Raw genomic sequence first — 27,883 nt, 5'->3', positions numbered from 1 at the left:
AATTTTCAGAAGTACAAGTACATTGCTAAGAGAGTGAGTGGGTGGATGAAGTGAGTGAGAGGGGCGAGAGAGAGGAGAGAAAGAACGGCAAAAGCTATTATGGTAGTAAATCAGTGTCAAAAAGTTTGTATAGGATTGCAGTTGCTTTAGAAAGGTTGAATGGCAACATTGAAAAATTGAACAGCAACTTCAATAAAAATATCCACGTAGCCGTACCCGTAGCCGAACCCATAGCATCATCCGTAGCCGAATCGGATGATATTAGTGCATCCAAGGAGGCAACAATCCCTCTGTCATCTGCAACTTTGATGTCTTTCCAGGCAAACTCCTCTTCAATGAAGAACTTTGCTAAAAAGTTGGTATGCAGATTAATAACCAATGAGATCCTAGCACAGAGCAACTGTGCTGGCAAGACGAGCAAGGTAAGCAAGAGACCAAATGTACAACAAATTGATCAGGGGCTCCTTTCCTATGTACTCGAGACAACCATGGAAATGTATGGAGTTGCAGCCCCCTGACAGAAAAAGAGCCGTCAAAGAGTGCAAAAATGCGATTGACCTCCACTGCCGTTTACTGTTTTATAAACAGTAATTTTTTTTTTTTTAAAGGGGCCAGAAAATTTCATCAATGTCGGATGTCATGTGACCAGCCAACCCAAAGCCAACAATAAGTAGCCAGTAAATAGCCAAATATCAGGCTGGTGGAGGCCTACAGCAAGTAGCCCTATGAACAATTTTGCAAGAAAATAAATACACTCAGGTAGTTTATAAATATGTATATTAACTACCACAAAACCACAGGGGTAATCAGTACAATTATTTGTTCTAATTTTCAGAAGTACAAGTAGAATGCTAAGATTTAGTAATGAAATTTGGAATTGCCCTGAAAAAAACTATTTCGGCACAATTGGAAAATCACTTAACTGTAAAAAAATAAAGTTGTCCAAACAGGATTTATTATTGTACCAATCCAGGTGACCTGTTTAAGTTGTTACTTATTTATCATTGTGTGATTATTTCTTTCACAGGATGTAAAATTCCCTATGTAATATGTTACCAGTATAATTTTAGTTCAAATGCTTTTAAATTAGTGAATGCAGCCTATAATTGAAATCATAATGCGTCATAAGTGCAATAAGCCACTGACTGCCATGTTTGTAAATGTTACATCCAGATGAAAAGGGTGACAAATGACCAACATGTATATGAGGTAGAAAGCATAGCAAGTCACATTTTATTCGAATATACTTCACTTTGTGTTAACATGTTTTCTTGACATTAGATCTGATTGTACCATATGAAGTATTTTCATAATTTTTTAGGACCAATCTCAAGTACATGTACCATCAAGGGCGCAAGTGATAATGTATGCTTAAAGTTATATGCAATAGTTTCCCTGCCAATGGTTTATAAACTGTACAAGGTTTTTAAAAAGATGATTTTTCTGGTAGGAATAACAATATTTTATTGATGAGATATTCCTATCCATGAGTAACTGAAAAATGTTAGTAACAGTCTCATTTACAGTCACGATTGCATTATTGAACCCCCCCCCCCCCCCCCTGTATATCCTGGTCTGAAATAGCCTAGTTAAGATAGGGTTAATAATGAATATTGTACGTATCAATTCTAAACACTTTTAAATAAACTGCTCTAAATAACTATAATTTTTTTTCAATCCACTTATTAATACAGGAGTGATTGTGTGCCCCTGCAAACAATAAAGAAGGCTGCAAAGGGGCTTACTCTTTTAGAAGCAAATCACCTCAGAGTGGAGACTTTCAAGGCCACTATCAAAGGGAGCAAGGGGATCCACCTGCCAGTTCTCCCTGTCATGACGGATAGTTCCTTGGAACAGGAAAACTCTGAAGAGGGCAATTACATTCTCCTTGGGGGATATAGCATTTGGGAAGCTCTGCTGGATCTTTCTAGAGAAGACAGGTAACCCTATTATTTTTCAGACTTCAGTTTCTTAATCCTGTACCATCCTTAACCCTAGACTCACCTTAACCATATACTATATTTTATTCCTGGTTTCAGACTGTCTCAACCCCACATTATTTGCTTTATAGCTGGTTTATTAAAACACCTGAACCCCGGACTACTAGTATCACACAGCTCTTGAATATTGATTAGTTTGCCACACCGCCAAATGAATGTGCCTGAAACAGAAGTGGACTAGGTTAAAAACCCTGGGAAATTCAGCCTTAATCCCCACCTACAGTGTATTTTCTGGGGTTAAGCTTTTTTTCAAGTCTTCTTTTAAGGCTTCTTTATGACAGATTCTTGTCAACTACTGGAGAGAACGCTGCATTTTCCAGTTTATCAGAAGTATCCAAGGACATCTTCCAAGAATGAAATAACAAAGGAAATACTGGATGAAGCCATGGCCATTGTGGACTTTAATATGTTAATGGCTTCATATGAGAGCTTCAAAGAAGACATGTAAAAAAGAATCTCTTGGGAAAACTCCACAATTTGGCCGACCTACATAGATTGTGTAAAGATCGTTCTCTCATTGATCAGGTATGGGAAAGAGAATATCTGCACTAATATCAAGGAATCCCACTCAGGTGCATGACAGGCATCATTTTTTATTAAAAGATTAAATAATTAAAAGGAATAAGAATGATTATAATGGACTATTTGTGTACAATTTGCAGAACTAATGCACAGATCCTATTCTTATGGATTCTTTAAAGCTGAAGAAGGGAGCATACTAATTAAAATGACAAGAACAAAGGTTTTTTTTTGGAAATTATATCAAACAATAACAAAACAGTCCTCTTAAGGACTACCTCATCTTCTTAGTGTATCCGCAAACCTCTTCACATCGACTTCCTTTAATCACCATTGTTTGAGCTCTTCCTGCATATCACCATGCAGTGGACACCATCTCACTTTCATCTCCTGCAGATTGCCTTCACTCCTAGATGGGCAGGACCAAGTTGCTGACCATCGACCTCTGTCAGTACATCTATTGGTGATATCCTTCACTCCTGGATGGGCAGGACCAAGTAGCTGACCTCACTCCTGGCTGGGTGGGACCAAGTAGGTGACCTTTGAACTCTGTCAGTTCATCTGTTGATGACATCCTTCACTCTGTCCACAATCGTTGTAACCTCTGCCATGGCTCCAAAACCTGTCAAAAAAAGTGCCAAAATAATTTAATTTTCTAAATAATACATTGCATTTAAAAAAGGTGGCTAAACCAGAAACTAGTTTCACAAAATAATACAGATATGGCAAAAATGGTGATTACAAAAGTGCAAGGCTCATCAACATTAGGCTAAGCAATTTATCTTTGGGCTACTTTCTGTGATAGATTGCAATGATTATGTGCTTTAATTAACCATAAAAATCAGCGACACAATCAATTACTAATCTCATGAGACAGGACCGAGACGATGCCTTAAACATAATGACACTGTGCAAGATGAAATATACTTTAATTGCCCCAATCTAAGGCTTTAATATCAAAATGATGATAAATATAACATTCTGTTTTAAATGACGTTTGGTACATAGGAACGTTTCTATTAAAGTACTTTAAAGATTATTACACAATATAGTATATTATACTCAAGGTTAACTGGAGACCTACTAATATCCCTTACTTTACAACAAAAGTTGCCCCAACCATTCATTTTTGCAATCAGCACATTAACGAGAAAAATATGTATTTGCGCTAAAATTTTTCCATCATATCCAAGACAAGTTCTTTTCAAACTTGCAACCTTTAAGAAAAATCATCAGTCAACATCATGTTAATACTGGACAAAAAATGGTTGCTGAAGGCATGGACAGAACAGAAGGCAAAAACAGAGATCAAATGAATAATAATAAGAAGAATAACGGTATATTTACCCAGGGTTGCCACTTCAGTACCACAACTGTTCTTCTAGCAGGCCCTGCTATTATTATTACCCCATCTTTAGCTCAGCTACCTAGGCGCTCAAGCATTCAAGGAATGTCTTCCTACCATGTACTCATTTACTACACCAGGGTTTAGTGAAGCACACTTTGGATATTTCTTGCTGAAGGAAAACACACCATAGGTATGAATCGAACCCACGTTCCTCAGATTGAATGACGAGTCATATCCATTAGACCCCCACGAGTTTGACTAAATGTCTCACCTTTGTCTCCACAAGCCAGTAGTTTCTCTACGCAAGGGATCTCAGAATAACCCAAGGAAATCAGCTCTGACACCTGACGCTGGGTGATTGGATGATCCCACATGTGAGTGTTCATTGATGGGCAGAACAAGAGAGGGCGCTTCATGTCCCATGCCCTCACAACACATGTCTGTTAGAGAGAGATAAATATAGAAGCAAAATCATTATGAACAGAGCAAAATAATTACTAGGGCCCTCTCTTTTTTTTTTTCCTAGTCTTTCTATGCAAAACTCAAACTTTTATTGACAAAATTGGGATTATGTTATAAGTTTTTAACTTTTTAAATGATCCCCCACATTTACATTACTGTTCAGATTTTGATTTATTGTTTCGTGTAGTGTATGTTTTCTTTATGCATTGGAATATTCATATGTATATATTGTACTGTATTCTGTAATACCATCTTTACACTGACTGTATTGTTCTTTTTATGAAGTGTGGAAATAAATGAATGAATCAATCAATCAATCAAATCTCTTTTCCCCCTAAAAAATGAACAACACAGTTTTGACCAAATTACACTGGCAGTAATGTCCCTGATCTCATTGCCTAACTTATGCCCCTTTCACAATTGGTGGTGTGACTACTTCCAACCATTGCGATTGTGTGCATTATATATTACATGTACGACCAAATGATCGCTAACGATCACACAAGCAATTCTGAAAGCCCTTTTACGTTTGAATATTCTGATCCGCCAAGTCAAGCATGAGTGAGCTCTTACTAAAGGTGTTATCACAGATTTTACTTTGCTAATGTTCAACAATACCCCTTCTGATAAATGGTTTAACTGTTAAAACGTGTTCATTAAAAAAAGAAAAAAGAACCTGCGGGCTTTGTGTGGTATTATAGCATTAAATGAGGTTTGGGGAAGGGGAATTCGAAATGTGGAATTTGTTAATTACATGCAGGTACTGCAGGTAAATGCAAATTTATTCAATAACCATTATAATTGAGTTCTAAAAAAATCTGATCAAACTTTTACAAGGGCACAGCACAAATTCCACTCTGTCAAAATCAACAATATTTTCAACACACAAGCTAGCTTCAATAATCTTGACTATGCACATGTTAATAATCAAGAGATAAGTTCGAGGCTATAGCCCCTCAAATCAATTGGTTTCAGAATCCAAAGTCACAAAATGGCAAAAGAAAGATCAATAAAAATGAGATTGAAAATTGGATTAAACAAACTTCCAAGTTTATTACACATGTTCTTCATAGGCATGTATAGTGATTGGCTCAATCACAAAGAAACTACATGAAATTAACATAAATATTTTACATGACTAGAACAATCACACAGCCACACACAGATTCCCTGGTCTTGGGGATATCTGGGTAAGCGGGGGATAATTTGTAATAACATAGCCACAGGTGTACGTCAAACAAATTTCTGTTGTCTCAAAAGCATCAATTTAATTAAAGGCAAAGTTTCATATATTTGTTTGTGGCAATTTCTGCTATTTACATGTACAGTATTTTTTTTGTTTAAACCTACCAAAAGGTTATCACAGATTCCACTGGCTATCTTGCCAAGAGTATTGGCATCCAGAGGAGCAATGACCATCACATCGGCCCAACGTCTTAACTCAATATGTAGGACTGGATCGGAGATGGCCTTCCACACCTAAAGCAAAGGATCAAATTAACATAATTAAAAACTATCATTAGATCTAGTTACATAATAGACGAAAATGTTGGCATGAATAAATCCATACTTTGCTGCACTTAACCCAGGAGAGATGAGTACATACCCGGTAAGATTAATTTCTTGAATGCACAGCACTGAAAACAGCAGCTCATGCTAAAGCTGGGGGTAATAACAATAGTGTGCCATGTAATACAATGAAGATTATAGCAGGTGCCAGGGATCGATCCCCGGCCGCAGCACCTATGTCTGTAAGCATGGCAATGCTCTTTTATCCTGTATTCACATATAAAGTGGAAATGCTACATGCATTCTTGGTATTAACTAGAAGTGCACTTGTTTAAAAAAAAAAAGATTACATGTATTTCTAGGTACACTCTGTAGATGTATGTGGTGCTATATGAATGCCTATTAAAAGGGCTTATGCACAGATATCAAATCCCTTCAACTGCTTTACATTTTAATCTCCACTGTAAAAGTAAACAAACAACGCAAAAGCGATTTTGTGGACATCTCGCCTACTTATGAAAATAACCAGAAATATTGTGATTTGCGAGGGCACGCAACAGAATTGTATCGAAACTTCATTGTGAAATGATTGGGATGGAATAACCCTTGTCATAAGTGCTTTGCACGTAAACTTTAATGTTGACCTGAAAATGACCTTTGACCTTACCATGTGAACTCCGACTGCAACATAACATGCAGGTCACCTAAGTACATCTACATGTACCATCCAAGTTTTGTTGAAAAGTGACTTACGGTTGCGGAGTTAGGTGTCATAAGAGAGTCTTGCATGTAAACTTTAACGTTGACCTGAAAATGACCTTTGACCTCACCATGTGATCTCCGACTGCAGCATAAAATGCAGGTCCCCCAAGTCCATCTACCATCCAAGTTTGGTTGAAAATTGACTTACGGTTACGGAGTTAGGTGTCATAAGAGTCTTGCATGTAAACTTTAACGTTGACCTGAAAATGACCTTTGACCTTATTATGTGACCTCCGACTGCAGCATAACATGCAGTTCCCTTAAGTCCATCTACCATCCAAGTTTGGTTGAAAAGTGACTTACGGTTGCGGAGTTAGGTGTCATAAGAGAGTCTTGCATGCAAACTTTAACGTTAACCTGAAAATTACCTTTGACCTTATCATGTGACCTCCGACTGCAGCATAACATGAGGTCCCCCAAGTCCATCTACCATCCAAGTTTGGTTGAAAAGCGACTTACGGTTGCGGAGTTAGGTGTCATAAGAGAGTCTTGCATGTAAACTTTAACGTTGACCTGAAAATGACCTTTGACCTTACCATGTGACCTCCGACTGCAGCATAACATGCAGGTCCCCCTAGTCCATGTACCATCCAAGTTTGGTTGAAAAGTGACTTACGGTTGCGGAGTTAGGTGTCATAAGAGAGTCTTGCATGTAAACTTTAACGTTGACCTGAAAATGACCTTTGACCTTACCATGTGACCTCCGACTGCAGCATAACATGCAGGTCCCCCAAGTCCATCTACCATCCAAGTTTATTTGGAAAGCCACTTATGGTTGTGGAGTTATGTGTCATCAGGTTTGTGACGGACGGACGACGGACAACATTTAGATCCCCAAGTCTCGCCTTCACCTCTGGTGGGCGAGACAATAAAAGTAAAATGAGACACTTTCTACCAAATGATTACAAAACACTATTTTCTTCTTTTTTTAACAACATTTCAACTATTGTTTATGTACATGTACTAGAAACTTGTTTTTTACTCCTCTGTCAACAATTCAAATGATTTTATATGAAAATCTATCAATAAATTATTTTATATGAAAATCTATCCATAAATGATTTTTTACAAACATAACTATTGTTGTTCATGTAAAAGGAGTAAACTTTTATTATCTACACCCCCCCCCCCCTCCCCGCCTTTCTCTAATATTAGACAACCGAATCCCAGTACATTAATAGGCCAAAGTCTGCAAAATCTACTTTTCCCTTTTTTAAAGATATAACAAGAGCACACCACATTAAGTTGGCTAAAATGTTTCACTGATAAACGTCAAAACATGATACTAATTTTGCCTTTCCTTGGCAGAATTTTATCCAGCCTGAATCAGGGATAAAGAGCCTTTCAGGTGAGCACAAATACAGGGTGTAAAAAAAAAAAAAATCTTATTAAAAAAATATCAAATCAGTGGATCATTGAACACCATTATTAATTTTTATAAATATTCAGCATGTATAATGCAAATTTGCATTTGACTCATTTGCATGCTAAAGACATTGAACAATGAAAGTTAAAAAAGAAATACGCACATTCATGCACACATGTACAAAAAAAATTCTAAGCAGTTGGTCCAATAATAAATCTCCGTCTTTAACATTCTGTGTGAGTAAAATATTTTAGAAATTACTGACGCCAACAAAAAAAAATGCTTCATGGCAGTTGTTTTTACTTGCATTTACTTCAAATGCCATTGAGAGGATTTATTATCATCTGACAGACACAATTTATATTACCATTGATCTTTTTTTTCTCTCTCTAATACAAAGATATCCATGTATATTAAGTACATTCTCTTAAGACACCCTGTATAACTGACATCAGATCACACCAAACAACAGAAAGGTAGAACGGTTATCATTACTAATGGACTTGCTGCGGGCTGTTTGGTCTTTCATTTCAGCTGTTCAAAAGGTCTCTGATGGATGGATGCTAAAAGGGTTTTTAAGGGAGTGTAATATAGGTAAAAGGATACTACACCTACAGGTATAATTTCATCTCCTACATTATGAAACCAAGATAGCTAGATATATTCAAAGGTGGAGCGGTCAACCATGATGATGATGATTAACATTGAAAATCAAATCAAAACAATGAATTCGAAGAGCAATAAAAACAAATGCAAGTTGTATGCAGATAAAAAAGAATTAGATTCGAACATGGATTTATTGCTCAGTGCATACTACATGTGGGTATTATTTCTTCCGTTCACGTGGAAAAACATATTAACTCTATCCGACATACATATTGCGAGATAGCATTTGGTGACGGTAGTAGACTGTATCTGAGGCTCAATATAAGTACTGCAGATATGTGGGTTGCCTAATAGTTGTGAGTGAATTAACTATAGCTTCATGAGACACCACCCCCCCCCCCCCCCATCCCTGGAGCTGTACATATTGGCCCGTATTCTGAACTCGGGTTTAAATTAAACCCTGGTTTAAAGTTGTGGTTAAACTATGGATAGCCAATTGGGGCACAAATCCCTAACACATTCAATCTATTAACTCATATGACACACAAATTGTTCATAATTGTCTGGAGATGATAGAACATATTTTTCTTCATTATGAAAACAAAAGGAAACAATATAGTAAAAATAAAAAATATACAGTGTAATATATAGAATTTTTTAATTTTTGGCTCCCCATAATTTTAGCAGAGTTAGACCGTGGTCGAAGTTAAACCTGACTTCAGAATACGGGCCATTGTATCTATCTTACCTCCCATTCATCTTGATCCCTGTAAAGCTGAACATCTGGTGGTAATACTGCCACATCGAAAAACTTGAGGGCGTGCTCCGTCACCACAATTTTTACCTCAACCTAAGTAACAGATACATTGGTTAAATGAACTTATGACAAAATTTGCAGACTAAAATATATCACATACAGTAATGAGCAAAAAAACATACAATCTATATTCAAATAACAGTAGAATGATGATGAAGAGAAGATGATCGCAACAATGAATGATAATGGTGATAATGATGATAGTACTGGTGATTGGTGAATAATGATGATATGATGATGAAAATTATGAGGATGATGATGATGATGATATTGATGACAGTGATGATGATATGATGATGAAAATGATGAGGATGATAATGACGACAATGATAATATTGATGACAGTGATGATGATGATGATGATGATAATGATAAGGAAGATGATGATGATGATGATAAGGAAGATGATAATAATATGATGATGATGATGATAACAACGACAGTGATGATGGCGATGGTGATAATTATGTGATGATGATGATGATGATGAGGAAGATGATGATAGTAATGATAATTACAATGTATGATAATTGATGATGATGTCGATGATGATGGAAATAATGAAAAGAATAATGATTATGATCATAAAACAATGATCAGCAATCATCACCACTGTCCATGCCAATATAATTTCTTATACATTATGTGGCCCTGTGATACTTCATCAATCTGCACTATGCCAGAATGCAAGTGCCACCACAAAGCCTAAAAAATAGTTTACATACATGTAGGTTCTAGGTTGCCCTCATTAGCCCAAATTCGGAAAATTCACTTTAGAAAATCATGCATGGGAAGATTTCTGCCTTGCAAAACACATATTATTAAAATGTTTTTTTTATTAGAAGCTGGCCATTGAATATGAATTTGAGCGAATTCTTCACCCAAATCTGAGATTTTCTCACAAAACATTGCATTTGTGCAAAAAAAATAAATACAAAGCGACCCTGTTTTTCACATTTTACGGTCTGTCAGATTAGGGCACCGTAAACAATTATTTTTAAAGGCCTAATTATTTCTTTTCTACACATGTACAGTGCATAAGTGTACATGTATGCCACCATCCCCTTCTTTGTCAACAACATTGCTGATGGATTCAAGAGTATTTATCATATTGTACATGATTTGAAAAGGCATACATGCATTATAGATGAAGGGATCCTTGGCTTTCTAGAATGGTGATTGATTGTTAGACGTTACCCAAGGTGACATAATGCATATTGAAATATTTTTTATTTAGGGAAGCCAAGGGATAAAACTTAAATGTCAAGTTTACCTCAACAAAAAGTGGATTTGCATAAAGAGAGAAAAAAAATCATTAAAATCAATACAAATACATGCACGATTAGGAAAGTTATGACATTTTAAAAATTTGTTTATTTTTCACAAAACTGTTACATGCGCATCTTGATCGGTATGCAAATGAGGGAACTAATAACATCAACAACTCAGGCACTCACTATATCTTTTTTATTTTATTGTACAAATTAATAAAATATTTCAATTTTTTCACATTTGAAAATAGGGAAGATTTTAATTGTCAGGGAAAAATTAAACTTGACAATGAGGCAAAAATTATTTCAAATACAAAAGAACTAGTGAGTGGGTGATGTCATTGGTTCCTCAATTTTGCCTAGGCCTGAGAGTGGCCCTTTTCAAAAATATCTGTTTTTGTGAACGTAGGGAGCGAAGTGACCAGAGTCTCGCACCTAACGGCCGAGGGTCCAGGGGCAACGCCCCGGAGGGGGTCGAGGGGGCGAAGCCCCCCAAAGGTCATGGATTTGGGGGCTTTCAGAGGATCTAGAAGGCATCTCTTCAACACCATGAAGTACCTGGAATTTGCTGTATACATAAAAGGGAAAGAATTGTGTTTCTGAGGCACAAAGTGCTTGAATGCACCAGGAAATATACTTTCATTGGTAGTGCATGCAACAATACCTCTCAATTATACATGTTAGAGGTTTATGAGATTTTGAGTTCAATATTTCTGAATCAAATGCACAATACGTACATTAAATAAAATTCTATAGTAAAACTTGTGAGCATCATACATGTACATGTGCTGCTTGATCATGCTCCAGCCGCCATTCGCGTACTTGACTTTCTTATTACACCACGTACAGTAAGCTTTACCGGGTTCCTCAATTTTCTGTATGCACTCACTTGCCACCCTTCCATCCACTGATTTTTCAACCCACTTCCAAGTCCATTTCTCACGAACTGAAGCGTCGATCCCTTTCACCCTCGCCTCTTCACCTCGATCAAGAAATTTCCGTTGAAAAGCCATAATTTTTCACAAACTTTTCTTGTTTTTTCGCTCGCACGAAAGAACTCCCGTATTGACAAATCACCGTAATCACGCCTAGCGCTAACCCAGGGAGCTCCCGCCCGCTTCGCGACACGGCCCAGAGTTCCCTGGGCTATCCTAGCGCCTGCATGCATGCATGAATTGAATGCAGCCATCGCCCGTGCACCGAGTGCCCGCTGTTTCCTCCACTGCAACGCGCGAACGGTCTGGTGGGTATTATACAAAATGGCAGCGCCCATGATCAATACCGACCGTGTGCGATAAACTTCAAATAGCCGTCGAAGAATCAAGTTTTCGAATGCATGACGGCAATTTTAATTTTCTAGCAATTTTTGCGAATAAATAAGGCATTGAAAATAGACACCCCAACCCCCTTAAGTTTATACCGGATTTACATCGATCTCAGAGACCACCTAAATGTATGTTGGTGAAAAAAATATCGGGAACCCGATAAATATCGGGAGAATCTCAGGCCTGCTACCAACCAGACTGGGTGTATACATGGAACTGTTTAAAAAAAAACAGAAAACTTTAAATCTTATACATTTAGAGCTGCTTTCTAATGTTACATTAGATTCTAATATAATTTTCAGCACTAAGAATGTTGGGTTTTTCTCTTTAATATCATATAAACTTTTTGTTGGGTGGATGGCACTAAGAATGTTTGGTTTTTCTCTTTAATATCATATAAACTTTTGTTGGATGGACTTTAAGTGTATTCCATCAGTAATGCCGATGTCAAGCTTCTGTGAATTTTGTTCTAATATGCTGACTGGAAGACAACATAAGGCACACTGCTCCATATTACAATTTCAATGCATAATTCAGACGACTAATCCCCGTCTCACAAGTCCATAACATTCTGGCATCCAAGACAGAAAATCCATCAAATTTCTTTTCTCATCCAATTAGCAAATTATGCGATGCTTTCTCCTCTAACCGGCTCGTCCGGAATGATTTCGAACCTGCTGCAGGCGACATATTCAGATTTTACTAAAAAGGAGGCTGGAGATGCCATTTCAGAATTCTTACTTGTTTTTCTACGAATTTTATAGCTGGAAGGCGCAGGAGTACAGAATTGGAACATGAAAGTAGGTCATGTACTGAACATGTAGGGGGAAAAAATAAAGCTCTGTTTTTTGGGGGGTTTGTTTTGTTCCTGTCAGTTAAAAAGAACAATAAACTATCATTAAACATACAGGTACATGTAGTGTGTATAAAGCATTAATCAAGAATTTAAATCCAGTTATAGGAGTTAGCAATGGTGATGAAAGAAAGCAAACCAAGTGTGCTGTACATATGAATTTTAATGATTGAATACATTGCTTCCATTGGCCACTCAAGCTCACAGTTTACTTCCTTTCTTGTATACTACGCTTGCTTGTAAATTAAGCAGAAATACCAGATTGAAGCAAATGATCAAAATAAAGGAGTGTCACATATGAAAGTTGGTATGCACCCCCCCCCTTCTATTGAAAGTTTTATTGGTCAAACCTTCAGAAGTCCCCCCCCCCCCCCGCTACAAATTTTGTCAGAAACCGAATGGTTAAAGGACAAGTCCACCCAAATAAAAAGTTTATTTGAATAAAAAGAGAAAAATCCACTAAGCATAACACTGAAAATTTCATCAAAATCGGATGTAAACTAAGAAAGTTGACACTTTAAAGTTTCGCTAAATTTCACAAAACAGTTATATGCACATCCTGGTCGGTATGCAAATGAGGGGACTGATGACGTCATCCACTCACTATTTCTTTTGTATTTTATTATATGAAATATTCTAATTTTCTCCTCATTGTTAAGTATTGTTAAGTGAATCAACGATCAATTCCTCCCTGAACATGTGGAATTAGCATTGTTTAATACTATATGGTTCAGTCAAGTTGGTCCTTATTGTCAAATCTGTAAAAAATGAAACATTGTATAAGCGAAACTTTAAATATCATAACTTTCTTATTTTACATTCGATTTTGATGAAATTTTCAGTATTATGCTAGTTTAATTTTTCTCTATTTATTCAAATTAACATTTTTCTGGGGTAGACTTGACCTTTAATACATGTAGAGCTATCAATGAGATAAAGACTGCATACAGATGAACAACTTAAAAACATGCTTTTAGCAACCAGCTACTTACTGTGAAGGTAAATTGCCAATTGGTCTACAACCACTTGGTCTACTACCCGTTCGAACTCATTCCAGAATGTCTGCATTTTCGTCTAATATCCTTTTGGTTTAATTGCCAATTGCGTCTATTTACCATTTCATTCAGTTCCCTTTCAGGCTTATGCACATTTAATTTCACCTGACTTCCAATAACAATGTGATGAAGTAAAAAATTAGACCAACTGGGAAGTAGACTAAATTAGAATAAACGGGTACAGTATTAGACCAAGCATACAGCTTTTCAAACAACACAATACAGAATCTACCAACTTGCCATTTTCTAGCTGAAAAGTCTCCATTTCATCCCCCTTTTAATAATGGCAAAAAGAAGCTGCTGAAAACTGTTTTAAATCTAATAAAAGAGAGCCAATGGAGTAAATTAGAAAGTCAAAAAGGGGCCTAAGCTTTCGATCCTAGCAGAATCTTCATCGGAGGCAAAATGACAAATATAATAAAGTGGAACCATAATATAGACCACAAACAAGCTACAGCAACACTAGAAACAAGGAGACAAAAGGGGCATTAGTGAGTAGAGAAGACCAATCAGGTTAGTGAAGGGGATGAAAGAAAAGGAGTAGGCAGACACAAAGGGAAGTTAGTGTGAGTAAGGCCAGTAAAAGACCTCAAGCCAAGAGGGATTAAGATAATGAGGCAGGCAACATCAAACAGGATCTGGAACAAAACAGTGATAGAGGGATGAATAACAAGAGAATTAGTGAGAGGTGGGTCAAACAGGTTACAAAGAAAGGCATAATAAACTGGTGCATAAGAGTGGGGGAAAAAAAGGAAAAGAATGGGGAACAACTGATAATGTGCAAAAGACATATAAGTATATATGATAAAGCATTAAACAAACTAAGAGAAGAAGGTAAGTGTAAATATGTATCTATAAGTGATATGTATATAAATATATCCAAAAAAGAAATGTATATGAAAAAATATAAATACACATATGGTGTAACTGATATTGTGATCCGCTAGGTGTGACGGAAAAAAAAAAAAAAAAAAAAGACTATATAGTAGGAAAGAAAAAAAAAAGTAGGAAAAAAAATATAATAATCGCGGCTTTGCAGCCCTTTTATAAAGAGCTAGAAAAGTGACTTTTGTCCCTTAAGATTTTCCCATAGGGATTTGTACGCCAAACGACGACAATCCAACAAATCGTGTCGCATCTGCACAGCTTGCTCACTGTGACAGTGTATCTAGACCAAATGGGATCTAGACCAAGACTATCTGTGAAGTATACCCATTGCTGGTAGACCAATAAACCATGGCTAGAGGAGAAATTTAAACAAACCATGAAAGAGGAATGAAGATTAAATATACTTACTTGTCCTATCTTCAAAATTTCCTGAATAAGAAGAGGAATTTTGATAGCAGCTACGCTCCCTGTGCAGCCAATTAATACATGTTTCTTGGGATTGCTGCAAGATGAAGATTTGTCCTCTTCTTTCATACAAGCCTCTCCGGAAGTGCTCATCTTTATATTTGGCTGCCAAGAACGTCTGTGAGGAATACAAAGATTAGAGCTAATGATAAGTGGAACGCCTGGCAGTCTAGCCTGCATTAGGAGATTCAATATAGTGCATTGCTGACACTGAAAACAATTATTCACAAAAATACACTTCATACATGTATGATAATAAAATACTATGTTCACTGACCCTAGATGACCTTTGACCTTGATCATGTGACCTAAGACTCATGCAAAATGGCAGTGCTACTTGATTACCCTTATGTCCACTTTCAATGAACTAGATCCATCAACTTTCAAAGTTATGATGGCAATTCGACAAATACCCCAAACATGGCCAAAGTTCATTAACCTTAAATGACCTTTGACCCTGGTCATGTGAACTGAAAACTCACACAGGATATCAGATACCTGATTGCTCTTAAGTATTATGAACTAGATCCATACACTTTCAAAGTTATGACAATTCAACAAATACCCCCCCACATGGAAAAAGTTTATTGACCCTGAATGACCTTTGACCTTGGTCATGCGACTTGAAACTCAGACAGGATGTTCAGTTATACTTCATTACCATTATTTTCAAGTTTCATGAACAAGGTCCATATACTTTCTAAGTTATGACATTTCTAAAACTTAACCTTGGTTATGATTTCATTGTACACAACGCCGCCGCCGTCGGAAAAGCAGCACCTTTAGTCTCGCTCTGCTGTGCTTTGATCTCGCCTTGATGACCTGATTTTGGCGCACTGTGTGAAGGTTGTATTCTGATTCTGCTGCAAAAATTTGAGCTCAAATTTGTTATTTTCTGACATTTTAACTAATCATTTATGTTTAATTTTTTTTATAAATCACCTTTTATTGATTAAAAGGGAAACAATTACAATAAGCCCAGGTTATCTGTTCTAGACAAACATCTAGTTATCTCAGCCAGTTTTGGTACATTAGAGCCCTGATCAATTGTAAAGTGCAATTCTGGATGTTGTGAATGTACTGCCTCTGTCAATTCAATGTCGATGTTGTCTTCTTTCATCCTGCTGTTTCATGTTGCTATACTTGTGGAGTGTACTGTTTACCCAAGTCTTCTGTCGTGTCTGCCCAAAAGTAAAACTAGCCCAGCTTTGATTCCGGTTTGAATGTACTGTCATCTGTATTACAGTACTGTCTATTGACTTCATTATTACTTTGTTGATTGGATTATCTAATCAATACCGGCTATCAAACATGCTGTATTGTAGGTCACTTGATCATCCATGTGCATAGATCTATATGCTACTGTCATCTTCCAATAATTCTGTGACAATTTATCCTCTGTATTAATTATGCACTACATTCATCATGCCAACTGCATCCTCAAATTCTTCCGGCGAGCCCATGGACTTTCTAATCTCCTCAGAGGGTCGTACAAAAGTTGGTCGGAGATTTGTAAATGTAGCATTCAAAAAGCTCTGTTCACAAGAATAAAAAAATATTGTATGAGAATCTCTGGTTAAACATCCTACTTCCAACCCAGCACATATGGCCGTTCCATTCAGCGGTAAAGTGAGCTGTGGCTTCGAGATTTACAATAAGAAAAAATGTGGAGATGCAAGAAAGGTAAAAAGTTATGTCCTATTTTCCTTTCTCCAAGAAATCGACCTTCAGCTTTATAGCTATATGTACATGTATGTCACATCTGATTCCTTTTCCAGAATTAGCTTGAACCGCCTCTTTGATGAAATCTGCAAGACAGTGTGCACACCATATGAAAATGTTTAGTATAAACTGGTAATGCAAAGGTATACCAGTGTTCCCCCGATGAGCGGAATTAGCTGTGCCCCATCTGCAACAAGGATGCGTGCTACAATACAATTTAATGTCATGCATGCAACACTTGGATTCCTTTTGAGTGTACAGGGCTGTTGGACCAAGATTTAGCAGAGCTAATTGACAAAGTGCCCCATTCACTTGTGTCTCATGTATTGCTACTACAAGTCTTCCTCAATTACAACCACACCTGGTAGCAGTGAAGGCTCCTTGCCAAGCCAATCCAATAGGAAATCCCATACTGAAGAGCAATCAGAAACAGACCTGTACTTTCTGACATGCCCTCGTGTAGTTCGACGGACTTCGACCCTTGCCTGCTACATGTAGTCTGCACTCCCTGGACAAGCCTGCCCAATACAAGCGCAGTGATGGCTCCTCGCAAAGCCATCTATCCAGGGAAGCTTTTACTGAAGACCAATCAGAAACAGATAGATTTTTTTATATGCCCGGGGGAAGCTTATTCTATATCTCCTAGCCCTCGCTCCTCCATCAATGGTCTGTTACATCTTTTCATCTCGCCAGCTCAGTCTGATGTACATGTAAGTGACAAATCCAAGGACAGCAGTGATGAAACACCCAATGATCAAGATCATGTCATCCAATCTGCCTCCATAATGGCTACTCATGCCACTGATCACAACGATGACCCAGCATCTGTTGATTGAGAATGTGTTAATGGAAACAAGGATTCTCTGAACACCGGGACAGTAGACATGAAGGGGGAGCAAGCGATGCTATCTGTATTACCAATGATAGCCGAACATCTACTTGCTTGGCGTGTGATTCTTATAGTTGAAAGCTCTCAAGGAAGACTTGAAGGAAAAAAAAACACTGAAACACTAATGGAGAATGAACAACTTTTGAATCAGCTCTGACAGCTACGTAGGAACTTCAAGACCAGCGTGATGATGACAAGCTCCTACTTGGAATAAGGACAAGGATTTACATTCCTCGAAAAATGTGCATGTCAAAAAAGAAGCCAAGTTATGATCCCTCCAACTGCAAGTTGACTTTTTATCAGCAGTCTGAAAATCCAAGATATATCTACATTGTAAGGGTGAGTGCATTGCATCCTTCAAGGCTGCAAAATAGCAGATTTTTCATGAATAGTGCTCAGCACCACTATGATAGGTACAAGGGTAATAACAACTATCATGAGGGTTACCGCCATCATTCACAGCCTGGGTCACCAAGCTCTAACCATCGTAGTGAGCAGGCCCGCACCAACCTATCTTCAAGACCTATGGGTCAACATCTGGGTGGCCATCAGCAATTTGTTCCTGGAATAGTTGGCCTGGTGAATCATGGGAGTAGCAGCACAATTATGTTGCCTGCTTTTCAAACCACTGATGCCACCCACCACCATAAGACTGACCAGTGTAATGTTCCAACCAGCAACAGGTTTAAAAGTTTAGTTTATTGACATTGATGTGATCCCTGGTAAAGATAGCAGCGCTCATTCTCCTAATGAATCAATGTCCAGCCACACAGATGTATCAAATCGCCCAAGGTCCACAAAGCCTAGTGGAAACTTCTTGCAGAAGAAACATCATTCTGGCAGAAGCCCAGTTGGCAAGCTGGGTCAGCGAACAATCATCTGCTTCTCACCTATTGCTACACATGACGTTAACGCCAACGAAAGCATGAACCTTTTTGATGGCCCCCCCAAAACATAACCTAGAGGTGCAGTCCCAGCTGCGCCCTGGTGAGTTATCTCGCACTGGAGGGGAAGCATGTGTGTGCAAACCAACAGTTTGGCAGGGAAGTCAACATTTGTAGGATTGATTTTCACTGTGTGAAGCCTACGACCAGAACAGATGAACTGCCGCAGGTGAATCTTTTGGTCGCTATCTTCAGTCCATATCAAAATTACGGCGAAGCCAAGCGAAACAATGTCTAACCAAGGATTTGAACGCTGACGTCGAGATCGAAGCCAAAATACAATTACAGCCCTTCCCGATCGTGATATTCGGAAAAGCGGTGGGCATATTGTTTATAGACCTCGAAATGTGACTGAGACTTGCCAATTCTCGTGGGAAAATTTGCTCAACGTCGCGTCGCGTCGGCCAATGTGAACCGAGCCATGCGCGCCCCAGATTTCAGTGTTATTTATTGCATCCGAGGCTCCCGCCAGCTTCACCAGCATGAGCTGGGTTACCATAGGGATGACTACAATCTACATGTTACATCAAGTAAATAGACTTAATAATAATATCAAGTACCAAGTTAGACCGATAAATAAGTCTATTTCTGTCAGGGATATACTCCGCTGAGACTTCGTCTGGCTCTGCGACATCCCCTCCGTCAATAGACCTATGACAGCTATTGGGCTCGTAATGGTAGAGCAAACAACCGCCGCTTAACGGTCTACAGCATCTATGGAGAAAGGGTGCAATTTTGCACCCTCATCGATTACTCCTTATTTGCTTTTTGACGGGGTAAAAGGGAAGAAATAATAAAGATGAATTTATATTAAATACACTCAGCTTACCACCATTCCGAAAAATATGCCGGAAAATAGCGAATTTTGATGACAAACAGATCAGGACTAGCCAGGTTCTTCTTCAATCGCTTGATTGCCGTCAGCGCAGCTACAGCTGAGCGTACGAACGTGCCAGCCAATCTGCTGGCGCGTCCGTTCGCTCAGCTGTAGAAGAACCTGGCTGATCCTGATCTGTTTGTCATCAAAATTCACTATTTTCCAGCATATTTTTCAGAAAGATGGTAAGCTGATTATAGTCTATTGATAAAAATTTATCTTTATTATTTCTTCTTTTTTCCCCCGTCAAAAAGCAAAATTAAGGAGTAGATCTACATCTAATCGAGGAGGGTGCAAAAGTGTACCCTTTCTCCATAGACGCTGTAAGTTTAGTTAAGCAGCGGTTGTTTGCTCCACCATTACGAGCCCAATGGCTGTCATCCATCTGTGTAACGTTGATACTAATAGGACAGTGTTGACATCACTGTAGGCCTAGATCTAGAGTTGAACTTAAAATCCAATGCAGGGTGACCAGACGTCCTGTATTTCCCGGGATCGTCTCGTATTTTGCTTTGTCCCGGCGTCCTGACAAACCCTTCCCGGGACGCCTATATGTCCCGTATTTCAGAATATTGAACAAAATGTAGTTATAAAAGTGATGAATTTTCATCAAATAGCCAACAGATGACGAAGCAGAGACAACAATAAAATCGGTAACTAAACTTTTGCAAGTTCTGCTGTGATTTTCTTGCTAACCCAATACATTGCAAACGAACTGGCCTCCTACCTGTGTTTGGCAGGCTACTAGCTAGGCATGTAGGATTGGAGCAGATTCTCAATAGTGCAAACAATGACATGATTAACAGTTTTTTTTCACCAAAATAATCACAAAATCGGCAGGAAATTTGTATAATTATATTATGGATTCTCAGATTAATGATTTGGAGATGTAATCGGAGGAACAAGTTATTGAGTTTTCATAACTAGATCTAGTTGTTCCAGCTTTCGTTTTGAGTTTTGCTGTGTATGATGCCGCCAGGTTTCATCTAATTTCTAAGTTGACAATGTTTCACTTTGAAATTTTGTTAATTTCTAAAACATTTTAGTTTTTTAAAATTTGAAAAGTACATTAAAAAAAAAACACTAAGTATCATTATAATTTTTGTTAGATGATTGGATTGTTTTTGTTTGCTTGAATTTTGAACTTTTTTCTCTTTCTTTTCTATCCTTCTTTCTTCATCCTATCCTTCCTGCTTGCCCTTTTTTGTTCTATCCATCTTTATTTCCTATCTCTTTCCTGATCCTTTCTCTCTCTGTGTGTTCATTTTTCTTGTTTCCTTCTTTCTCTTACCTGCCTTCTTTATTCAATTTCATTTTAATTTCCTGCATTCTTTCTTTCCTTAAACTTTTTTCTGCTTCCTTCTCCCTTCCTCTCCTTTTTCTCTTTGGTCTTTCTCTCCTTCCATTTTTTTCCATTCTTTCCTCCCTCTCTTTCCTCCTTTATTTTATTTTTCCTTCTAACATTTTTCCCTTATTCTTTCTTTTCCTCCCTTCCCGTTTTTCTTCTTTCTTTCTTTCTTTCAAAAAATGAAGGAAACATTTCTTTCCTTCATTCTTTTTCTCCTCCTTTTTTTCTTTCTTTCCTTTATTTTGTCTTTCACACATTTATTCATCTTCCCTTCCTTTCTTTCTCTATTCAATTCAAAGAATGACGGAAACCTTTTTTCTCTCTTTTATTCTTTTTTTCATCCTTCTTTTATGTTAACTTTATTTTATTCTTATTTTATTTTTTCCTTCATTTTCCCCTAGTTCATTCATGTCATTTTTTCTTTCTTTCTTCTCAATTCATCTCTTTTTTTTTCGTCATTTCTTTCTCTCCTTCATTCTTTCGTTCACCCTCCCTTCCAATTCTTTACATTTTTTTCACAAGTCTAACAGCACTGTCTGTGTGGCCTTCTGGCTTCTTTGACTATGACTTGATCTTGTTTTGTTGATTGTCCCGTAATCCCGTATTTCATTTTGTGAAATCTGGTCACCCTGATCCAATCATGTTCTAATCGATTATGAGACTGAGAGCATGGATTCTAACTTACTTAGAACGAAGCATCGCATACACGATTGGATTCTAAAGCCAAGGTAAGCCTCATCTCCTCCGAAAGTCGAAACAGCGGATTTTTTTATTTCAAGACAGACATCACAAACACAGAGAGTCGCGTGTGGGACTGAGGCGAGTCAAATTCGTCTTCCTCATGCCTCGTCAAGGCTCACGTATTTTGAAAAATATCGTCTGTAGGTTGTTATTATCTACATTTAGAGCTCAAATTCCTCGAAATGTACAAAGAAAGGGACGATAAAGACCTTGCAGAAACCAGTACAGAAAATGGGGGGAAAAATACATTACCAAGTCAAGATCAAGAATCTGTCGATATTCGAACAGCACACGACAAGCGATCCGATCCCCAGAGTCGATATGGCTGGCTTGACCGGCCATATATCGGAGCCCGCCGGCCGAGGCCGGTCGCGAGGCCCGAGCTAGGCCGCCGAGGCGCGTGTCGTGTGCATATGTGTCGTCCGCGCCGCGGTCGCCAAATAAAAGACACTGCATGGGGGTTCCCATTAATATAGGCCTACATGTAGTTTTACCAGGGGCCGCGGAACCGGGGGGGCTGGGGGGGGGGGGGGGCTGAAGCTTATTTCCAAAACCGTGTACAAAAACGTAAAATTTACCATATGATTGTGATTTTTAGCATGGTCAGCCCCCCCCACTTTTGGCTCAGCCCCCCCACTTTGAAAACCGTTCCGCGGCCCCTGTACCTTTACGGTAAAGGTTTACCACAACGAAAATTATTTTCTGATGGTTATATATGATAAGAAGGTGATTTGATGGATTTGCCAAAATCATTAATAACCAACCGACCAACCATGTGAGCCTTTATTCATTCAAGTTAGTGGTCTCACTGTTCATGGCCTTTTTTTTTTTTTTTTGTTCTCTTTCATCAATTACTCTATCGAAATCAAACCATTGGCAGATCTACGGTGGGAGGGGTTAGGGGGTTTAACCCACCCCCCCCCCTTGGGCTCCCAAGCAAAAAAAAAAAAAATGTTACCAATATTTAGGAGCCAACCCACGTGCTTTTCAAATTTCTCCGGACCAAAATTAATGACCATTTTTTTTTGCTTGTCAGAAAATTCTCAGTCGGCAACAAAATTGTCCTTCATTTGGGGGTAAAGCCCCCTCCTTGAAAAAAAGCTAGATCCGCCCTTGCAAACACTCAAGCCGAATTTATATTGTTTAGAAACCATGCAGGGGTAATTCAAATTGCCAATTCGTCTACTGCCAACTCGTCCACTCACCACATTCCGTATGTCCATCAACATTTAGTCTAACAAACCGTCGGCGGTCTTCCGAACCGTACGTCGTATCAGTCAATTTTGGTTTAAAAAAAAAAAAAAAAAAAAATCGATTTTGAGATTTTTCATAAAATGAAAGTACAAGTCCTACTCTATTCATAACTAAATTTCTAAGCAGCAATTTATTTTTTCTGAGATACTTTTGAGAGGATTTTCATGGCGATCCCATACAAATTTTTAATAAAATGCGCAAATCCCATTGGAAACGTATAACAAATCTAAAGCAATACGACCTTTTGACTGACCGCGATTTCAATGCGCGCTGTCAGCCAAACCGTCTTATCGGCACTAAGAACTGCATTGACTTTGCACATGATCATTCAACATGGTCAAGTAATAAGTTATAGAACATTAAGTAAAATAAATATTCATGATGGGACCTGCTCAGAAGCAAGCTTTGAACTGCGAGCCCCGATGAAATATAAACTAAGTTATTAATTGGTGGAAGACGCGGATCAAAAATTTATAGCCTCAAATATAGCAGTTTGCTTTTCATTCAAAATCAGAAAGGGAAACAATGAGAAAGGGGGGAGAAGATACACTTGAAGGAGTCAAAAGCTACATCCCTACATAATTCACCTCCACGTACATATTTTACACACAAGAAAATAGATATCTAATATATTTGTTTCGCAATACACAATTATGTCAAAATAGCGGGAGTGTTGATCAGCTGGTACTTTAAAGGGGGAGTGAAGTGTGTGTGGTCTCTCATTGACTGTGTGTTATAAATACATAGTCTCATAATATACGTCTTCAGAAACAGTATTTACTAATATACTACAGAGAAAAAGTTGACCTATAATTGTATTTGTCGAGAGAAACTAAAATGTTTTGAGAGGAAAAGTAATTGCTACTCGGTATAATTATTGCGGTATAAATGTATTGAGTAGTTAATTAGCATGTTATCATTCAAGTGAGTCTATATTACTAGACTACCCTAGCATTATGGGTCAGGAAACTAGCCAGGTATGAGTAGTTGAGGACTCGAGATGGCACTATTGGTTTGTATCAGCTTTAAAAGAAAGAGGGGTACAAACAGGAAAAATAAAAAGAATGCAAACATTTATTTAGTCGTGGAGATCTATAAGAAATAGTTCCTTGAGTTTGCGTTTAAAAGGAAACAAGGAAGTGCAGCCCTGTTACATCTGGCAAGAGAGAATTCCAGTTCAGAAAGCATTTTAGTATTTCATGAAAAATAAAAAACAGAGTGAAGGAAAGCGATATTGAGAAAGAGAGACAAAGAGGGGAAGAAAAAATGGTGGAAATTAGAGAAAGTTGCATGAACGCCAATTTTGATCTCAAAATTGTGCCATAGAGTGCCATATTATTATCCTAAACTGTCTTGAGGGGCGCCAAAATTGACCGAAATAGGGGTGCCGAATCAGATTTTGGTTTTGTTTTTGCTAAACTGAACTTTCCAAGGCGATCTTAAGGGGGGGGGGGGTAAATTGTATCCAGTCCATACATTGCTGCAGAGATATTACCTTTTGCTGCTATAATTCAAATTCATTCTGTTATAAGAAATAAGAAAAAATACCGCTTCTTGAAAATAACATATACAGGATATAGCAAAAGTGTTTTTCATATGCATAGAACGGACTTTGTATGGTGTACCCATATCTGAGAACTGGGATGCGCTGATTTCAATTTTTGTATTAATATTAATTGTATTGATAAACCAATGTGTCCCTTATAGAAAATAAATAAACCACTTGCTTTGCTTGCTCCCAATGTAGACAAAAAGCTTACAGATTGCTTTACAATAAGATGCGACATATTTTTCTCAAAACTTGAAAATGAACCACGTTCCTGCGAACACATTGTTTGAATACGATTGTTATTGTTAACATGAGACCGTCGACATAAAAAAAATCCACTTAGAGTCATGGCTGTAAAGTAGCCGGCGGTTAGGTGATAATAATAATAATAATAATGATGATGATGATGATGATAATAGTAATAAATAAATGAATAAATAAATAAAATAAGAATATAAATAAATAAAGAATAAATCACAAGTCATGTAAACTTCGAATTACAAAAAAAAAATACGTTACAAGTGTGTACCAAATTTATTATAGTTTCTTTTTCCATGCGTCCTCTTGACAAGCTTGCCGGCTTCGTTCCCTCACATTCGAATCGTTAAAATTTTACTCGCCTTGCCTCCCCATACCTCCAGAAATGTTCTACGTGCACCCATGCTTGAATGGGTTGCCCAACAGTGCGCCACTTGCAATCCTGAAGGTAGCCACACACACACACAAAATTAAATTTTAAAAAATGTGTATGGCCGTGAGAGGTGTGAAGGAGCAAACCTACTTCTGCCGTGAGATATAGTCTGCATCCCTTCGCTAGAAATTCAACTTAATTGCTGAACCTACATGCATGTACTTTATAGTAGCATGTACCCGTATATATGATAATATTCAGTTTACCAACCCTCAATGACAAATGGCCCATATATCATTAAACACCTGCTGACAATCGGTTGATCTACCGACAACCGTTAAAATGTATTCTGTGCTCATTAATGGTACAGTCAAACCAACGAAACCGATCCAGACAGGGGCGGATTCAGGAAATTTCGAAGGGGTGGGGGGGGGGGGCGGCACATTTCCACCGAGGTCTTCACTTCCAAGGGGGGGGGGGCACACTTTTGTTTTAATGTTTTTTTACATTACACATTTTGATTGAGCCTCTCAAAGGGGGGGGGCACACGTCTGTTTTCATGGTATTTTACATTACAAATTTTAATTGAGCCTCTCAAAAGGGGGGGGGGGCACAGGCCGGCTGCCCCCCCCCCTGGATCCACCACTGGATCCAGACATATCAAAGCTATCGCGTTATTTCCATATAGAGGTGGATGAAATAAGTTCCACCCCTATGGTTATTTCAGTGCTCGCACAATTATATTCGGTTCCTATGGAGCTATTCTATGGAAAAACAGCTCACATCGTCCAATATGAGTTTTAAAAATATCTACAATTTCTTTTGAATGTATTTTTATAAAAGTAGTCCTTCTCTATATAATGCTCTACTGCAAGTGCTCAGTCCATCGATTCCCTCTTGTTTTATTTTAATCTATTTCTTCCTTGATATTTGGGTATTCAACATTTCAAAATTATAATGGCACTTCTTCGTTATTATCATTATATATTCTATATTTCTTTCAATATTATGATTTATGTTTCCATCATACCATTCCATATGGCAGCGACGATATTGGTTACGGATCGAATAATGATATTTACATTCGTACATTATGACAGTCAATTAATATAGGCCCTATCGAAGATTAATGTACTTTCGAGTTCAATTTTTATTTCAAACTAAGTTTCAATTTCAGTTTTCACACAAAAAATAACCCCCTGCATGTATTCTTGTCTACGTGTCAGTGCTAACTTTATATAAATGAGTTCATTTGTTATTTTATATTATGTGTATACAAATTGCCTTATGAAGATGTAAATTTCCATATTCAAAAGATTTCGCCTTATGACCCTAATTAGCCTTACTTGCAATTACAATTTTATTTTATTGTAAAATTTCTGCTGATTTTTTTTTGTCTGTGTGGCTATCAAGTGTCAAACCCTGGGGCGCCGTGGTCTAGTGGTTACGAATCTCGTCTTTCAATGAGAGGGACGTGGGTTCAAATCTCAACTACGGTGTGCTTTCCTTCCGCAAGAAATTTATCCACATTGTATTGCACTCAACCCAGGTGAGGTGAATGGGTACCCGGCAGGATTAATTCCTTGAATGCACCAAGCGCCTTTAGCAGCTGGAGCTACAGCCGGGGTAGTATAGTGCGCAATTGAATAGGAAACTAAATAAATCGGCGCCTCATAAATGCTATATATCATTATTATTAAACCCGGAAAATGTGAAGCCAAAAAGGAGGCCTACATTGTTTTTTAAATTCCTTTCGTATTATGGTAACTAATTTAAACTATGTCTATGATTTTGAAATCAAGCTGTGTATACATCTCGATTACAAAGACGTATCAACTCTTGATATGAACATGGTAAATCTAGGTTCCCATTTTCACTACGTCGGAAAATATTTACCATTATTCTAGGAAATGTTATGCCTGTTTACCTGCTTGGTATTAAGCATGTTAAGCATTGGTTAAGTGAGCGAATGAAGCTGTCTGTAATTTTCGAGCTTATATCGCGATCGCCTACCCTCGACAGTTCAGTACATTGCACACTCTGTATTGTTAATATGCGGCGTACAAGCCGAGACGCCACGCAGGCTTCGCCCAAACTATCGTCTTGCACACACGCACGCAGAATGGTATAAGCTAATCAGGTCTCGCTCTGTCAGTATGAAATAACATATCCACGGAAGGAGAGGTCCGCAGCCCTCCCTGATGATGTAGAGGTACGTTTGTCAGGAACGTTTAAGGCTTTCCACTTAGCATCATTCCTCGCGATTTGAGCTTCTTATAGGACGGATTTATGCCCGAGACCTGACGTATTGTGGCCCCGGAGCGGTAGGATAACCATAAGTTCTACATGTGCTTTAATCGTCTGGTAGTCATAACACAACGCCATTTATACGCCCAGCCCGTCTCCCTATTTGAGACATAGTAAGGAATGCAGACGTAGCATCTTCAGTCGGTGGTTTATATAGGATTCCCGCAGGTAAGACACATCCCCAGAGATAATTACATTTTCTCTAAATACATGGAGTATATCTGCATAAATATACGGATCTATAATGTTATCAGTATTGTTCAGTATCAATTTTTGTTTATATATATTTTTTTTCAGGGTTGTCAAGTTTGCTGTCAAGAAAAGATCATGTCCATAGATTTCTCCCGATATAAAGTTCAAATCGATTACCAGTTA

General features: G+C 38.0%; 1 protein-coding gene across 1 annotated transcript; it reads right to left on the bottom strand.

Annotated features, from left to right (window-relative positions):
* Positions 1-6: 6 nt before the first annotated feature.
* On the bottom strand, positions 7-22,090 carry LOC129283653 (phosphopantothenoylcysteine decarboxylase-like). Its single transcript, XM_064099857.1, has 6 exons — positions 22,020-22,090; positions 15,190-15,364; positions 9,321-9,422; positions 5,680-5,808; positions 4,139-4,307; positions 7-3,141 (listed from the first exon to the last, which is right to left on the bottom strand). Exons 2-6 carry the CDS (start codon positions 15,337-15,339, stop codon positions 3,077-3,079), a joined length of 615 nt encoding a protein of 204 aa, XP_063955927.1. The 5' UTR covers positions 15,340-15,364; positions 22,020-22,090; the 3' UTR covers positions 7-3,076.
* Between the last annotated feature and the right edge of the window lie 5,793 nt (positions 22,091-27,883).

The sequence above is a fragment of the Lytechinus pictus genome, chromosome 5, assembly GCF_037042905.1.
Source record: "Lytechinus pictus isolate F3 Inbred chromosome 5, Lp3.0, whole genome shotgun sequence".
Taxonomy (NCBI): domain Eukaryota; kingdom Metazoa; phylum Echinodermata; class Echinoidea; order Temnopleuroida; family Toxopneustidae; genus Lytechinus; species Lytechinus pictus.
This window is presented reverse-complemented; position numbering and strand designations above follow the sequence as displayed.

Coding starts and splice junctions, on each gene's coding strand:
- LOC129283653 (XM_064099857.1), bottom strand. CDS start 15,339: ATGAGCACTTCCGGAGAGGCTTGTATGAAAGAAGAGGACAAATCTTCA. Junction 9,423..15,189: donor AAATTTTGAAGATAGGACAA/GTAAGTATATTT, acceptor TCTGTTACTTAG/GTTGAGGTAAAAATTGTGGT. Junction 3,142..4,138: donor ACTGGCTTGTGGAGACAAAG/GTGAGACATTTA, acceptor TTTTTTTGACAG/GTTTTGGAGCCATGGCAGAG.